Below are 16,922 nucleotides of genomic sequence, written 5' to 3'. Positions count from 1 at the left end.
CTGGAAAGCACGAGTCTAAGCAGTTTTCCCCTTGCCCCACTCCTTTCCCAGGGAAAACCCGCTCTCTAGTGCTAAATTGGAGCAAATGTCAGTCTGGAGAAAATCCATTGACATTTGCTTCGATTATGCACTAAAGAGCGGTTCCCCTCGAGGGAAAGCTGCAGAACAAGAGGAATTGTGGGTCAGCCCAGAGTAAACTCATTGAAATTAATGGGCATGACTAACTTAGGTAGAATTTGGCAGGAAGGAGGGTGGGGCCAAAACTAAAATTGATTGGCTTTGGCGGCCATTGGCTCTGACTCCCCCTTACTAATTGCCTCGCCCCGAAACTTTTGCAAGAACCAATAGTAATGAGCGTGGGATTGCATATACCCACCGTGATACCACAGCGAGCGCAAGTCATCTGTTTGTTCATTTTTACAACATTTATATACCTTTTGATTGTAAGCAGAACCTTTACGCGGTTTGCAAATAATGAAACAAACATTAAAATTATCAATTAAAGTTAAAAAAGAGGTGTTTGGAAAATTCAAAATGTAATTCAAATCAACAGTTGAGCTTTAAAAGAGCTTAAAACACACATCAACTTCTGTATGCCTGGATAGACTTGCCGGAACAAAAATGTTTTTAGCAAACACCGAAAATAGTAAAACAAAGGTACTGCCTGGTGGTGCACAGGTTTTTCCTTCTATCCGTTCACCTATAGAACGGAGTGGAGGAGATCAAAATCCCCACACAACCTTCCTCCACCCCCAGTACAAGATGCAGGAGGGAGACAATGGCAATGGCATTATTTTTCATTGCTTGCACTGGCCCTGGGTGGGTTGGGTTGCCTGGCAGATCAGCCAAAGAGGATCTGCTATGGAGGCAGAATATCCTGGTTTCAATTATTTGGCTTCTCCAGGTAGGGCTAGGAATGTCCCTCTGCCAGAAACCTTGGAGAGCCTTTGGTGTTAGTCAGTGTAGGCAATCCTGAGATAGATAGACCATTTGTCTGACTCAGTATAAAAACTCTTTCTGTGTTCCTGCAAGAAATATTCTGTGGGAGAGGGGGGAGGAAAAGAATAGAAGCCTTTCTCCCCTCAAGCCCTGCTTTGCTCTGCCTTATTCCACAGCAAAAATCCACCATTAAGCAACTTAATGAATAGATCTTACCAGCAGCCAACATGGAGAAGAAGACCGTAGCTATCGCCAGCATAGCCTGGCTCCTGTGCCGGAACATCTCCCGTTGTCCCATCGTCTTCGTGGGTTAGGCAAGTGGCTGTTTTCCCTTTCCAGTGAAAAGTGTGTTTGCAACAGCCGCGTCTGGCTAGGTTTAACCGGAAGATGCGTCCTGTAACCTCAAGCCAGCTGGAGGTTTCTGGGAACTCCTGCAACCCACTCTCCAAAAGCCAAAGAGGCTGGGTTTGGCAGAAGACAAGGTGCAAGATACAGTATGTTTCTCTTGGGAAATTCACCACCATTTGATTTCCAGAGTACAAACAGGAGGCTTGTTTGGAGATTCCAGCTTAACACAACCTTTGGGGGTTTTTTAAATGCATAGCAAACAGAAGGGTTATTTCTGTGGACTTCAGACTCCAGAGATATTCCCCAAGCAGCCTCCTTTCATCCCCTGGAAAATCAACAGAAACGTAAGATTTAGATTCATTCATCTGTATATGTAGTCATCAGGGCAAAAGATTTTGACAGTGCAAAAGTAACACAAAGGTGACATCGATAGAAGTCAACTCAGACCCAAACAGGCTGTGATTTAAATGAGCTTAAAGTGCTAATGTTCCCTGGCTGATCGTAGCATGTCCCTTTAAACAAAGATATTTCAAATGAAAATGTTAAAGAAAAATGGGATGAAATAAAAAAAGGAATTAATGCAAACCTGAATGGAATTAGGTAAAACGTACATGAATGAAAGCATAAGAAAAACTTACAGTTGTGAATCTTCCTGACAAGATATGGCAGAAACATAAGGGGCACATTGAGCCCATTAACTTTCCATGCAACGCATCGCTGCTCTTCAGGATTTAGGATTTCGGTTCTCCTGACTTGCTGGCCCCTTCTGAACACAGTCTAATTTCTGGGTACCCAACCATAGGGAAAAAGTCAAAAAGTGGGTTCAGAGAACCACAGTGCACTGAGGCTTCTGGGGACACCCTTCCCACTGCTGTCCTCCAAAGAGTGCTCTGGAATGGGTTTTCGCTGGGATCAAAGTATCAGATCTGTAGTACTGGAGTCTGGGGGCAAATGGAAATGCTGCCAGACCGCACTGGAGGCTGCAACAAAGAAAGCTTTTTTGCCCTTCTCCTTCTGCTCCCAAGCCAAGAAGCCCAGCACACCCCCAAGCTAGCCGCCCAGGCAAGGAAAACCGCAGCTGCCCAGCCACTGACGGTCCAACTGAAAATTATTCACACCTGACCTTCCATGAAGGTCTCTCATGCTCCACCTCTGGGGTTGGTCAGCCTCCCATTTAAGAAATACTGCTGTACACACAAGCACATGACCTCCGACATTTCACAAAACAAAAACAGAAGCATGTTTGTAACACCCTATTCTCACATCAAAGATTCAACATAGGGTTCCCAGACCTCCAGGGCAGTCCTCAGCGTGACGGCATCCTTACAATTCATTATATAGATAGATATGGCAAGGTCGACTCACTTTGTCGACCCAGAACAAGAGGCTGTTTATTAAGGCTAGCACACAGCAACAATGGAAAATGAAAATATGCCCCTGAATAAAAGTTGCTGGGATTCACTAGTAGGGGAAGTGTCGTTGCATTCTAGTCCTGCTTGGGAGCTCACAAGCCCATAGGTTAGCCACTGTGGGAACAGGATGCTAGACTAGATGGGCCACTGGACTGTATGTTATTAACTATTAAGGCAAATATGACTGTTTGTAGCATTTTTTTAAAAAAAAAAACTGCCTCCCAACACAACACACCTCCCCGGAAGCCTGAGCAAAATTGGGCAATGCCATCCAGGGGGTGAAAAACACTCCATTTATGAGGAAGCCATGTGGGTGATGAAGCGAGACATTACCTTAGGTGTTTCACAGTATATTTCTGAAGTTATGCCTCATAAATTTTAACAAGCTTCAGTTGGAAAACAGCCAGCTCCCACACTGAGGCTGCACTCCCTAACCTTTGGTGACCAAAATTTTCCACTCAGTCTGCTTGCTGCTATTGCTGTACCCACCTGCCTGGTGTTTTCCAAGAGCTATGTTGTTATTATTTGCTACTGCAATCCATGCCACCGAAAAGCCGAAATTCTGCAACTGTGCAACAGAGAAACAAATCATTCTGCAACTGGAGTGCATTGCATTATGCAATGGCTACAGATTTGCTATGCTCACGAACTATGATTCCAGCCTTCTTTTTTTAAACACTGGCCTTAGAAGCCCCTTGCACGGCTGCCAACCTGGAAAGTCAGAATACTCTTAGCTATTGGACCACCTAGTTCAGCATTCCAGGGTTTCCCAAACTTGGGTCTCCAACTGTTTTTGGACTACAACTCCCATCATCCCTAGCTAGCAGGACCAGTAGTCAGGGATGACGGGGGTTGTAGTCCAGAAACAGCTGGAGACCCAAGTTTCGGAAACCCTGGTCTACACTGTTTACACTGAGTGGCACCCAGTGTTGGCTGTTGCCCATTGGGAGCCCAAACAGTAAGGGGAGCCAGAGCCAATGGCAGGCTCCAGTTTTGGAGCCATCCTCCTCCCTGCTGAGTCCTACCAACAAAGGAAACAAGGAGACTAAAGAAGGAGGAGAGGAGGAGGAGGCAACTGACAGCCAGGGCCATCTTCTGGCCAGGTTGTAAGTAGATATGTAGGCAGATGCGGGGCTGGCTAAGGGGACACTGTAGATCAGCCTCCACTGCTTTCAACATGTCTCCAGGATTTCAGGTGTTCCCTGGAGATGGCGGGTGGGGATCAAACCTGGGACCTTCTCCATGCCAAGCAGATGCTCTAACACTGAGTTCTGGCTGCACCTTCCATCTTTCCGTCTCTTCCGAACCACTTCCCTAGGAGCCCTGCAGCCCATCTTGAGATCTGCTCTTCCCCCTTTTCACACTTCGGCTCGTCCATTCTGTCCCATCCCCGAGAGTGCTGATTTCATCTGGTCCAGAGGGAACTGGCCAAGGTTCCTAGGGCAGCATCTTGTTGATGAATGGATGGGTTGCATCACCCTGTCCTCTCCCCTGCTGAGCAGGTTTTAGGACCAAGCTGCCTTTCCCAACCAGAGGCAATCAGGACAGAGAGCTGGGAGTGTACACCTCGCCAAGCCAAGCCGGAGAACAGGACAGACCGGAGAAGTGATTAAAAAAAGGGGGGAAGACAATGAAGGCGGCCATAGAGCTCACCATCCTGATTGCCTTGTTGGCCACAGGTGGGTTGCCACCAGGGGAACTCCCTGCTGCTCCGAATAACCTTTCTTCCCCTTACACCCAAGAGAGAAGGCAGTCGTTCTGACTCCCGGCTCCCTCAGGTAGAGTAACCGAGGCTGCGTACACATCATGGACTTAAAGCATTCTCCCCTCCCCTTCCAAGAATCCTGGGAACTATAGCTTACCTCTTCTCAGCACCCTTAACAAACTACAGTTTCCAGGATTCTTTGGGGTGGGTATGCATTAAAAGTATGTGCAGCTTCAGATCAACAGGGACAAGGGCTCCTGCACCTAAAACAATTGCACTGAAGACAAAATTTTGGTGGGGATTAGCTTGTCCTCTCACAGTGCTACAGAGTGGAGAAAAGCTGTCCCCCACAAAATTCCCTCTTCCATTCCAGTATTAATGGTTCCACCCTTAGTAAGGGACCTTCTTTGTATCAGAGCCTTACTTACTCCTTTGCCTAATTCTCAAATAGAAATACGGCAACCCGTGGCTCCCATCCCTCCAATTTTAACCACACAGTTCCTCTCCCACATCATGTACTGGAATCCGACCAACCACAGGCTCCTCTTCTAATTATCATCTACCGGTCCCTTTCTGAGCTGGAAAAAGTAATGTGTATCCCTGGCTTTTAGCAGCACCCGTCATTGACCCTGTTCGCAGCATTCGATTCTACTGCTCCTTTCCTCTAGGTGGAAAGTGGACCCAAATTGGTTCTGACCCACAGTTCTTTCCCTCAAAAGCAGGTGGGGAATAGGGCCAGCTCCGGAGCTTGGTAAGGTCAGGCATTTGCCGAGGGTTGCCAAAATTAGCAAAGGGTCACTGCCCCCCATCTTCATTTGCATTCTCTCTTTTGACATAGAGCATTCAAAATAGGTGTGTGAAAATTCTGAATTTTCACCCCTGCCTATTCCAGATATCCTATTCATTGTGCATGCAAAATTATTTGTGCTCATGAAGGTATCGACAATGTAGTTTTCCTTGCAGTTTTCAATACAGGTTGTGCCTTCAGAGTTTTCAGGGCAGACACGCAGCATGGCTTCCAAACCAGTACATGTTCCAGAACATCCTTCTGTTATCCTGAAACTTTTTATACAGTCATACCTTGGATGCCTTGGGAGTCAAATGTTCTGGCTCCCAAAGTGAGTGTTCCAGTTTCTGAACATTGTTTTGGAAGCTGAACGTCTGGTGTGGCTTCCACTATTGCTTCCGGTGTGCCTGAGTAATCAGAAAGTGCACCTTGGTTTCCAAACTTTTCAGAAGTCAAACTGACTTCTGGAATGGATTCCATTCAGCTTCCAAGGTACGATTGTACAGTAATTGCTCTGATTTGTTTCTCCATCCCACTTTTGTTGCTCTACACCGCAAGAGCAGCCCTCCAGATAGAAATAATGCAATAATACTGGACAACTTCTAAAGCAGAATGATGTGAGGACAGGATAAATCCACCACTCATGCAACTGTTATTGTTGCATGAACGACGTGTTGCAGAACACATAAAGGTAAAGGTAAAGGTACCCCTGCCCGTACGGGCCAGTCTTGACAGACTCTGGGGTTGTGCGCCCATCTCACTTAAGAGGCCAGGGGCCAGCGCTGTCCGGAGACACTTCCGGGTCACGTGGCCAGTGTGACATCGCTGCTCTGGCCAGAGCCAGAGCCAGAGCCAGAGCCGCACACGGAAACGCCGTTTACCTTCCCGCTGGTAAGCGGTCCCTATTTATCTACTTGCACCCGGAGGTGCTTTCGAACTGCTAGGTTGGCAGGCGCTGGGACCGAGCAGCGGGAGCGCACCCCGCCGCAGGGATTCGAACCGCCGACCTTTCGATCGGCAAGCCCTAGGCGCTGAGGCTTTAACCCACAGCGCCACCTGCGTCCCTTTTGCAGAACACATACAAACACACAAAAACAGACCAGGTGGAAAGAACCCCCCTGCAGGACTCCCTACAGGTGCCTTGCCACAGAGTCACCCCCCTGCCACAAACACACACACACCAAAATTTCAGACGGTACTACCATGGAATTAAAATCCAGGATCCCTAGCTTTACCTGCTCCAATCGCTTCTCTTGCCGAATGGTTTCAGGGAGGCAACTCAGGAATCTCAGCCTGCATCCTGCCTTGCATATGAACACATCGCCGTACAACCTCAGAAACACCAACCTACCCACACAAGTCAGTGGGAAAACTTTAAGTGAAAGATAATTAACTCTTCCTCCTCCGTTCCTCCACTGCCCTGGGCTGAAATGGGCTTATTGGTCAGCTTGGTGCTTATTTAATATACATGGGTTCTTGGTTTCCACAAAGTCCATCAACACTTTTTCAGTGGGCCTTAGGCTGTAATAGGAGCGCCACATGCCAGGCAGCAAAGCCAATTTAATTCTGAGTGGACATAGCTAGGATCATGCTGTTAAAGAACAACTTGCTTTTTATTGTTGCTCAAAGTGCCTATTCCACAGGTATTGCTTGGTTTTTTTTGCTACGGTCCCATCATTCTACTAGGTACTAGTTCTAACAGCATTTTGGTGCTGTTTGGAGTGCTTCCTTCCCTTTTTGCTTTAAAACTGAGTTGTGATTTATTTGCTGGTGCGTATTGTTCCGAACTCCTTTGTGAAACTTCTTCTATGAAGAGGAGCATATGCTTTTTTAAAATAAAAATTTAAAAGTTAATCAAATGTGGGGGGGGGGTTAACAAAATATTATTTTAAAAACAGCCCAAACCTCACCCTCAATAAAACACAGAGAGATGAGGAAATCCTTGTTCCTTTTTTTTAAAAAAAAAAAGTGTTGTAAGCTAGGCATGTCCAGACCCCGAGAAGGCCCCTGTACATTTAAGGCAGAGGTGGGGAAACTGAGGCCTGGGTCCCAAATGTGGCACTTGAAGCACTTTCGGTCTGGCCCTCACAACACTTTCGGTCTGGCCCTCACAACACTCTCCAAACCTCCCTCACTCCCCAGCCATACCCTCACTGTCCCTGCTTCACACCCTCTGTGAAATTGTTTTTTCTGGTTGGAATCTGTCCTTGAACTCTGATCACGCTTCTTGCTTGGCTGGAGGGAGCGGGGTGGGAGTATGTTTGTGTGTGTGCAAATCCGCCTTCTATACAAAGGCATTTTTTTTTTTACATTTACTGCTTCACCCTCTTTTGCCTCTGGCCTCACCCACCACTGGCATGTGGGTTTTTTATATTCATTTTTTGCTTTTCTAAAAGCGAAGGCAAAGTATCCCAAAGAAAGGCAACCTCTTGGCTGGTAGCTGATCTGAAGAAGGGCTTTCAACAGAGGTTAGGTGCCCATCCATCAGGAATTTTTTCAGCTGCAATTCCTGCTTTTGCAGGGGCTAGATGGCCCCTGAGGTCCCTTCCAATGTTGCCCCAGGAAGGTTCCCCATCGCCAGATTTAAGGGGTGCCCAGTTCCACAGGGACATCTTATCCAAGCACTCTGATGGGGAAATATGTCCTGATGGGGAAAGACTCCTTTGCAAAATGTCATTTCAGCTTTGCTTCCTGAAGCTCGTGGCCTGTCTTGCCACAAGTGTCTGGGGACACGTGAGAATTGCACGAACCAGCAGCAACTCTGTGGCAGCAACGAGACCCTTTGCATGGAGGAAACCCGAGCTACCTATGGTACGTGGCCTGGGGAAGAGGTTGCCAACTGACCTGGCCTGCGCATGTCCCTTGATCTGCAGCAGGGCTGTCTTACCCATAGGCGCTAGGGGTGCAGGACACCCGGGCGCCGGGCTCTCAGGGGTGCCAGGCCAAGAGTCCAGGGCTGAGATTTGGAGTCCAGGGATTGGGAAGAGCCGACAGCCGCTGCCGAGTGGAGCAGAGCCTGTTGGAGAACCACAGCTCTTCTGCTGCGGGTGAGCGAGGCACTGAGGCAGCCGGCCGGCTCCGCCCTCCTGCGCGCCAGGGATTGGTGGACCATTGAGAGATCTGCCCAGTGCACACTGCACACACAAGGTGCCCTGTTTCGCTCAGTCGCTGCCACTGCCGCCTTGGGCTCCTTTGTTGCTGCTGAGGCAGCTGGCCAGGCCAGCTCTCCCGTGCACATCTCACAGGCCCGCCCTAAAAAAAGGTCGACAACCCTAGCGCCACATATGCTTAAGACGGCCCTGATCTGCAGAATGTGGTGCTTAAAAAAAAAAAAACAATGTTGCAGAGAGTTGTGCATCACCACCTGCCTGCAATGTAGTGGTCAGAGTGTGGGAGTGGGACCTGCGAGACCTGAGTTCAAATCCCCACTCAGCCGTGAAGCTCACTGGGTGACCTTGAGCTAGTAGTCACCCCAAATCTCACCCTAACTAAAGTACCTCACACAGGGCTGTTGTAAGGATAATGCAGAGAAGGGGAGGAGGCATGTGCACCACCTAGAGCTCTTTGAAGAAGGCATAAATGCAATAATATACGAAATAAATCCAGCCGCTGCACAGGCACAGTGACACACTGAAAGGGTAGTAGCCCTTTGCTGTCCCAACAGGAAAAGTTGGTCATCATTCCCTCTAGATGCCCCACTCGGCTTAATGAACCGGTTCATCAAGCCTGTGTTTGGGCTGTGTTTTGCCCAGTGCGTCACATTTTCTACAGGCTCGATTTGGAATAGTCTTATCTCAGATCTCTATCAATTAAAAAAAAAAAAATCATGTGTGACCGTGGCTGGTTAGCTTTGTCTCCAGGCAAGGAGGGTCATTAGCTGCCCGTTTAAGGGCTTCCTGGCCTGGCATTTAACATTCAATTTGCTGCTTCAGAGGTTTATGTGTTTGTTTAAAGGAAGCATATGACTAAGTAGGAGAAGGCACTGCTGTAGGTTAACATCGGGCAGGAAAACAGAGGTCAGTTCTGAGAAGCCTAGAGGCCTAGTTCACTACCTTTTGGAACTTTTCTCTTTGCAGAACTCAGCAGGGAGGAGGAGGATGGGTTCAAAACCAGAATCAGCTGGCTCTGCCTGCCATTGGCTCTGGCTTCACCTGTTGTTGGTTTCCCTGCTGGGGTGGCACATCTTGTTTTGCAACTTACTGCTATGCGTACTTACCCCTAATATAGGGTTGCCATACAGTCGTACCTCGGAAGTCGAACAGAATCCATTCCGGAAGTCCGTCCGACTTCCAAAACGTTCGACTTCCAAAGCGCAGCTTCTGATTGGCTGCAGGAAGCTCCTGCAGTCAATCGGAAGCCGTGGAAGTCCCATCAGATGTTCGGCTTCCAAAAGAACATTTGAAGACCCGAACAGTCACTTCTGGTTTTCAATCGTTCGGGAGCAGGAACGTTCGACTCCCAAGGTATTTGGGAACCGAGGTATGACTATTTCAAAAAGCAAAAATCTGGACACAAAAAGTTGTTGAGGGGTTTTGGGGGGGAAATTGCCCAAAAAGTTGTTTGGGGGAATCGCCCAAAAACAACACTTCCTGCTTCTGTTTTCAAAAAACCCAGACATTTAGCCTATTTTTGAAAATTCCCCCTGGATGATAATTTTGCCATTGCAATCCCAGAGGTGTCTGGAGGAAAATGGATGTATGGCAACCCTACCTAATATATGCCTTTTTATAAGTATTGTTTAGTTAGGTAACTGCATTGCAAAATTCGGATAACTGCAAATTCTGAAGGATGGCTGTGTTTCGTCTCCTTTTTTTAAAAGTGTGGATTTCATAACCTCACATTTAAACATGAACTTCCCCCTCCCTAGTGATCAGTGAGTTGCTTGCTGTTTGTAAGCCTCATCATGCACCTTAGCTACCATCTTGCTGTGCCTTCCCTTCTCTAGGCCCCATAAGTGAGACCCTGAAAAGAGGGTGCACCACATTCCAGTACTGCCAGTCCTACTTCTCCACCCGCAGGGGCTTCATATCGCGAAGCATCTACTGCTGTTCCGAAGACCTTTGCAATGATGTCCCCTACAATGGTAAGAGTCCCTGGAGTATGGTCAACCCTGAAGTGGAAATGATCAGACCTATGCGCTCTCCAGAGACATGTGTGACACACTGGAAAAAGAGCTGACTTGCTTACTTTCATGAGCTACTAAGTATGGCCACATTCACACCATACATTTAAAGTACTATGATACTGCTCTATGCTGTCATGGCTTCCCCCAAAGAATTCTGGGAGCTGTGATTTAAAAGTGCCAAGAGGAGACCCTTGTTTCCCTCACATCATTCCCTCTTCACAGGGAACTCTGGGAACTGTAGCTCAGGGAGGGAAATAGGGGTCTCCTAACAACTCTCAGCACCCTTAACAAACTACAGCTCCCAGAATTCTGTGGGGAAAGCTTTGACTGCTTAAACTGGTATCATAACGCTTTAAATTTATGGTGTGAATGTGGCCTATCTCCTGCTCTCTGTATGGGGCAGTCAGTGATGTCAAATATTTATTGTTGTTATTTTGGTTTAATACCCATCCTTGATCAGGAGTCCCCAAATGGGTCACAACCATTTAAAACAACAACACTGAAAACAGTTTGAAACAAATTCCAATCGCAAGAGTAGGGTGGGTCCCAAATATATATATATCTGTCAAATGTCAAAGGCCAATGCAAACAGGTGTGTCCTCTGCAAATGACCAAAATATGTATAATGAAGGTACCAGACGCACCTCTCTGGTGAGGGAATTCCACAACTCAGGGACTGCTGCAAAGAATGCCCTCTGCCAGGTCACACTCACCCCAAATTTCTGAGGGAGGTGGAACCAACCAAGAGGGTCTGTGTGAAAGGAAGTGGCCTTTTAGATATTTGGGGTCTACATTGTTTTTAGGGCTTTAAACATTGGCATGGGCTCCTTGACCACCTTGTGGACTACTGCTGCCACCAAAGCTCCTGAGGGAGGTAGAACCACCAAGAGGGCCTCTTAGAATGTGGATTTTTGAGGTGCTATTTACTGAAGCCTTCCACAAGCAGTGCTTGTGGTCCTCAGAATTGGTGACCCTTCTTTTTTCTTGCCTTCCCGCAGTCACGTACAGCACCGAACGCAACGGAGTGGAGTGTTACAGTTGCATTGGCAGTTTGGAGGAGTGTAATGGGACCAGCATTCCCACAGCCCAGTGCAGAGGGAAAGAGAACCGCTGTGTGGAAATCTCTCGCCAGTGGCTGCCAGGTAATCTATCTGAGAGGTGTTTTTGTGCCCTTCCAATTTGTCACTTCTTTCAGAATTCAGGCCCCCAGCCCAGCCCTGGCACAGTTGCCCCAAAGCTATAACTGCATCTATGGTTCCCCTGCTTTGATGTCAAAAGGCATTTTGTACGTCCTCAAGCCCTGCTGGGGAAAAAAAAATCCATTTAAAATAATAATACAGTGGAACCTTGGTTCTCAAAAGGCTTAGTTGATGAACAAATTGGTAAGTGTTCCGGTTTTCATATGTTTTTCGGAAGCCGAACGTCCGAATCGGCTGTCAGCTATTGTTTCCGGGGCGCCTGCACCAATCAGAAGCCGCGCCTTGATTTTTGAACGTTTCGGGAGTCAAACGGACTTCCGGAACAGATTACATTCAAGAACCAAGGTTCCACTGTAATAATAATAATTACTAAACTGCTCCCATCAGTACCCCACTGTGATGCCAAAAAGCTTTGGGGGATGGACCCCAGAATTTGCCCTTAAAAAAGAAACAGTTTAAACGTTGTGTGCGTGTACGCATTTTACCAACCACTTCTGCAGATCCTCGGCTGAGGTTCTGGGATGCCAAAAGGTTTTTGTGATTCCCCGACTCCCCAGAGTGTGAAGAAAAGAAAATGAAAGAAAAGCCACACTCACTTTGCACTTTGGTATGTTGGCCCTGCCCACCTTGGCATGGGGGCAGCAGGCCCCAGCCCTTGACCCCAAAAATGATTAGCCAGCCCTGATAGAAACAGAGGTGTATCTGCTGAAGAACCCCTGCTGGTTTTTGTGGCAGAAGCCATGTGTGCATTGCAAAAGATCTCAGGTTGGATTCTAGAGTGCACTCTCAGTTCATGTGGGGCAATGGCCTGGCCTCTCCAATGTCCCGTGAGAACTGGCAGTGCGCTGGGGGTGCCTGGTGCCCATTGGAACTGGAGGAGCAGAGGGAGAGGAGACCAATGGAATGTGGAGCCAGAGCTATTGAGAGGTGGAGGCATCCCCTGCCTGGTTGTACGTAAGTGCACATTGTACTGCAAGAGAAGATCAAGGAGTCCTACATGGTTGTCTACTCGCTGCGAACGCATTGAGCTCCTCTGTAGTGTGCTTGGCATACAGAATAGTCCAGCCCTTTGCTCAAATACATTCCCCAACAGCCATTGGCAAGGATCTTTGACACCCTCCTCTGTTTCTACAGGAACAGGTCTGGTGGAGCCCATCATCAAAGGCTGTGGGAATTACCCCAAGGAGGAAACACTCTTGGCATACAGCATTGGAGGCAAAATCAGCTACGTGACCATTCGTGTCTGTGAAGGTTCCAGGTGCAACAACAGCTCTTTCACAGGTAACTCGTCTTGGGATGACCCAAATTGGAGCGGCAGGAGTCCAGAGCCAATTTCAACTCAAATGTGCATGCCAAAATTAAAATAAAACTTTGGGTGCTTTGTGTTTAAAATTCCTTCCCCGCTGAGGACTTTAAAACCAAAATTTGATAATTGCAAAAACTCAGAAGTCCGGGGTTTTTTTAATATCTCTGGATTGCATAGATGTATTTTTGAAGTCCTTTTGGCTCACATGCTCCCCCCCCCCCCCCTTATAAAAATATCCTACCCACAAAAAGCAGCATTATTAGGCAGTAAATATCTGTGGATAAGACTGGGAAATATTTGTTATTATATTTAATAATAAAACTGAGGGGGGCAAAGAAGTTCCCCCAAATGTGGGTTAACTACCCTTCTACAAGTAAGTACACAGGCAAGAATCCAACACAATAGCTTTCGCTCTCTCTCCCCCCCCCCCAGCATCTCTGATCCTGGAAATATTATATGGTCATCCCTGAATAATAGCCTTGAATTTGTCCTATCTTTTTTAAAGTCCTGCATTACTTCCAAGCTCCTCCACTCTCACTGTCTCAGTATGACTGTGTCAGAAATGGAATCCATGAATTTCTGATTCCAAATTTTGTCCCACGTCATTCTGGCCTAAAAAAATGCAAATAGCAGCTTTGGGGAGATGAGGTTTGTGTTGGGGCTGGAAGAGAACGAATTAAACTCCTCATTCCCACAGTCCAGAGGCTGCTCAGCTCTCCTAACAGCTGCTATTTGCAGAACAAACAAACAAAATCATGGTACTTGTCACACCTAATTTGGCCCTTACTGAGAAAGACTTTCATCTCCTACCTTTCAGAGTTTTCTGTGAGGGAACTCAACGGGCTGGTGTGTTACAGCTGCCTAGATACAGGAAATGATGAATGCAGTGCAGGGAATCTGCAACTCATGAACTGCATGGGAAACATGGACCATTGCATGAATGTCATAGGTAAGAGATGGTGCAAGATTTATGGCAAAAGGTGGATGGAGGCTTTTGAGTCGGCGGTAACTCCTCAGGTGGTGGTAATGATAATTATCTTACCATTCTAAAGTGCCTAACATTTTCTAAGTGTTGTACCAGTACTAAAAGATAGGGCTGTCCCTGACCACAGGCACACAATCTGATAGGCATGATATGAAAGGAAAAGGGAATGGGGAGGGTAAAGGAAAGCAAGCACCAGAGCAGGTGTGCCTTCACTCACCAGTGGATTGGGCCAGGTTGGTTTCCTCTTTGTTGTGATCCTAAAATACCTTCTTAGGTCCAACTCACATGTACCAATCACGGTACTAGCCAAGGTAAGTTCTCGTTCCTAAGGCCTACAGCACTGGCTTACTTGCAGCACTGGAAAGCCCAAATGGTTAAGAACCCAAAGCATACATGCACACCAATTAATACACAGCATGATAATAAATGGCCTCAGCCCAGTATACCTGAAGGAGCGTCTCCACCCCCATCGCTCAGCCCGGACACTGAGGTCCAGCTCTGAGGGCCTTCTGGTGGTTCCCTCACTGCGAGAAGTGAGGTTACAGAGAACCAGGAAGAGGGCCTTGTCAGTAGTGGCACCCACCCTGTGGAATGCCCTCCCATCAGATGTCAAGGAAATAAACAACTATCTGCCTTTTAGAAGACATGTGAAGGCAGCCCTGTATCAGGAAGTTTTTAATGTTTTATGTTTTATCGTGTTGTTAATATTCTGTTGGAAGCCACCCAGAGCGGCTGGGGAAACCCAGCCAGATGGGCAGGGTATAAATAATAAATTATGATGATGTTGATGATCCTACAGCCAGGGCCGGTCCAAGACATTTTGGCACCTGAAGCAAACCACAAAATGGTACCCCCCACGCCCTGCCCAGGGAAGGAAGTGTGAGTGAAGATCTACATCAAGAGCAATCGGGGAGACAAATCAGCCTTATTCAGTGCGGGATGTGGGAGTCAAAGAGTTTCACAGCAGGGAAAGGGGCCCATTCTGAATCATGCCAGGCAGGTGCAGAGCCCAGGAGAGCCCATAGGGCAGCCAGGAGACATTCCCAGCTCTATCTGAAGATGTCAGAGACTGAACCTGAGACCTTCTGCATGCAAAGCAGATATGGCCCTTCCTCAGAGTCCTGTCACATTCTGGCCCTTCCAGCTTCTGGTTACAGGAAACTGAGTAAGTTGATTTGCCCCAAACACAAGGAATGCATGGTTAGAATTCAGATGAAGGATGGATGAGAAATTTGATTCAGGATGCATTTAAAGCCGAATCAATCAGATTTGCACTTTCTGAAACAATACGCAAACCGAAACACAGCGATCCTACAAAATTCACACTTCTCTGAATTTTTCAATGCAGTTCTCCAATCAAGCAATGTTCATAAGAATACATATATTAAGGGAGAGTGTGCATCAAAATGAAGCTATAAAATGCATTGGATACAAAAATGCATTAGATTGTAGGGAATTGCTTGCCCAGAATGTGTCACATTAGTCAAAAGTGCCTGGAACGATGTCTTTGTTAGGAGAAATTTGCCCTGAAATGCTGGTGAATTTGTGTGTGTGTGTGTGTGTGTGTTTGCAGCAGAAATGTGACAAACTGAATTTAAGATTGGGGAAATGAGTAATGGAGAGAAATGAAATTGATCAATACTCCTGTCCCTACTCATATGATCTGATCCCTTGTCTTGGGAAGATATGCAACTCCCTTCCCTCCGCTCCTCTCTTCCAACACAGATTACGTCCGCGGTGCCACCCTCCGAGCTGGCTGCGCCAACCAGCAGCTCTGCCAGGATACGGTCTTCTATGGAACACTGCTGCCCAAACTTCCGGTCAGCTACGTGACCTGCTGCCAGGGCCCCTTCTGCAACAGAGCGGCGGGCCAGGGTGGAAGGAGAGGCGAGGGCATCCTCTTTGCCCTCCTGGCAGCCTCATTGCTCATAGCCCTGAACTGAACCGCAAATGCCTTCTTCACCTGTCTGCCCCCATCCCAAATGCAAAACTCCTGTAGATCAGCCTCCACGGAAAGACAATCCCTCTATCCCAGGTCTGGCAGTGCCCCACCTGCGTCACCAAGGTGTGTCTTTCTTTGGGAACGTGATGGGAGCAGGACTTCTGGAAGTCTTCCTACCCACAGGCCCTCCTTCTTAGCCCTGCCAGGTTTCACTGAACTTCGCCAACCCTCCCACAACAACTCAAAAGGACGCAGCCCGCAAGAGGGCAAGCTGTTTGCTTCTTTAACTTTCCACCCACGTCCGGTGCAGCCACTCGGGATTACTTGCTCCGGGAGCTTTAATAAGATTATATAATGGAAAAACCAGGCCATCTCTCATGGCCCCTGAGCCACCCCCTTGAGTGTGAAAAAGGGCTTTTAACGTCACGTTTTGTATTTCCCTTTTTTGTATCGGTTGCCTCTCTCAACTCATCTCAGAAGGTTGAGAGGGAGAGGGGAATAAGCAAGCGGAAAACCAAATAAATGGCTTGGAAAGCAGTGGCGCAGCTGGGTTAGTTCCAGCCTCGGATCCAGGGAGATTAATTTCTACTTCATTTCTGCAGATTTCACGCCAGTGGCTGGTCCGTTTGTTGGCAGGACCATCTTCAGCTGTAGCAGGTTGCAATTTCCAACCCTGCAGTGTCTCTAGTTTAGCCAGAAAAGGCAAGGCTTTCGATATACAGTGGTACCTCAGGTTACGAACTTAATTCGTTTCGGAGCTCCATTCTTAACCTGAAACCATTCTTAACCTGAGGTACCACTTTAGCTAATGGGGCCTCCAGCTGCCACCGCACCGCCACCACGCGATTTCTGTTCTCATCCTAAGATAAAGTTCTTAACCTGAGGTACTACTTCAGGGTTAGCGGAGTCTGTATCCTGAAGTGTTTGTAACCCAAGGTTTTTGTAACCTGAGGTACCACTGTACTCTTCCTGGAGGATTTCCCCCCTACTTCTCCCCAACCCCCCAAAAAAACTTTATAACATTTGTTATAACCCCAGATGAGCAGGGTAGAAATAATAAATTATTATAATTATAATTATTCAGTTGAGGGGTTGCACAGGCAAATGAACTGCAATCAGATTGAAGATGGGTCATCACAATACAGTGGTACTTAAGAAGTCGAATGGAATCTGT

The 16,922-nt window shown here is 47.4% G+C and overlaps 2 protein-coding genes across 7 annotated transcripts in view; one reads left to right on the top strand and one right to left on the bottom strand.

The window, feature by feature from the left end:
- The window catches only part of LOC307221264 (urokinase plasminogen activator surface receptor-like), a 30,313-nt gene that overhangs the window by 8,796 nt on the left and 4,595 nt on the right, over positions 1-16,922 (bottom strand). For 3 of the 6 annotated variants that reach the window (XM_079985681.1, XM_079985678.1, XM_079985676.1), the window contains one exon: positions 1,156-1,612. In XM_079985681.1, the coding sequence (XP_079841807.1) occupies positions 1,156-1,237 (82 nt within the window). In that variant the 5' untranslated portion in view covers positions 1,238-1,612. Of the gene's footprint in view, positions 1-1,155; positions 1,613-3,188; positions 3,211-6,426; positions 6,515-13,631; positions 13,747-16,922 lie in introns of those variants that run through there. The other 3 variants (XM_079985679.1, XM_079985677.1, XM_079985680.1) reach the window with 3 other exon arrangements.
- LOC307221278 (urokinase plasminogen activator surface receptor-like) lies at positions 3,222-16,734 on the top strand. Its single transcript, XM_079985704.1, has 7 exons — positions 3,222-4,378; positions 7,874-8,002; positions 10,137-10,274; positions 11,315-11,458; positions 12,650-12,796; positions 13,639-13,770; positions 15,532-16,734. The coding sequence occupies exons 1-7, from the start codon at positions 4,330-4,332 to the stop codon at positions 15,747-15,749; spliced, it is 957 nt and encodes a 318-aa protein (XP_079841830.1). The 5' UTR covers positions 3,222-4,329; the 3' UTR covers positions 15,750-16,734.

This window comes from Podarcis cretensis (genome assembly GCF_951804945.1).
Source record: "Podarcis cretensis genome assembly, chromosome: 8".
Classification (NCBI taxonomy): domain Eukaryota; kingdom Metazoa; phylum Chordata; class Lepidosauria; order Squamata; family Lacertidae; genus Podarcis; species Podarcis cretensis.
The sequence above is the reverse complement of the archived record's forward strand: the minus strand, read 5'-3'. Positions and strand labels throughout refer to the sequence as shown.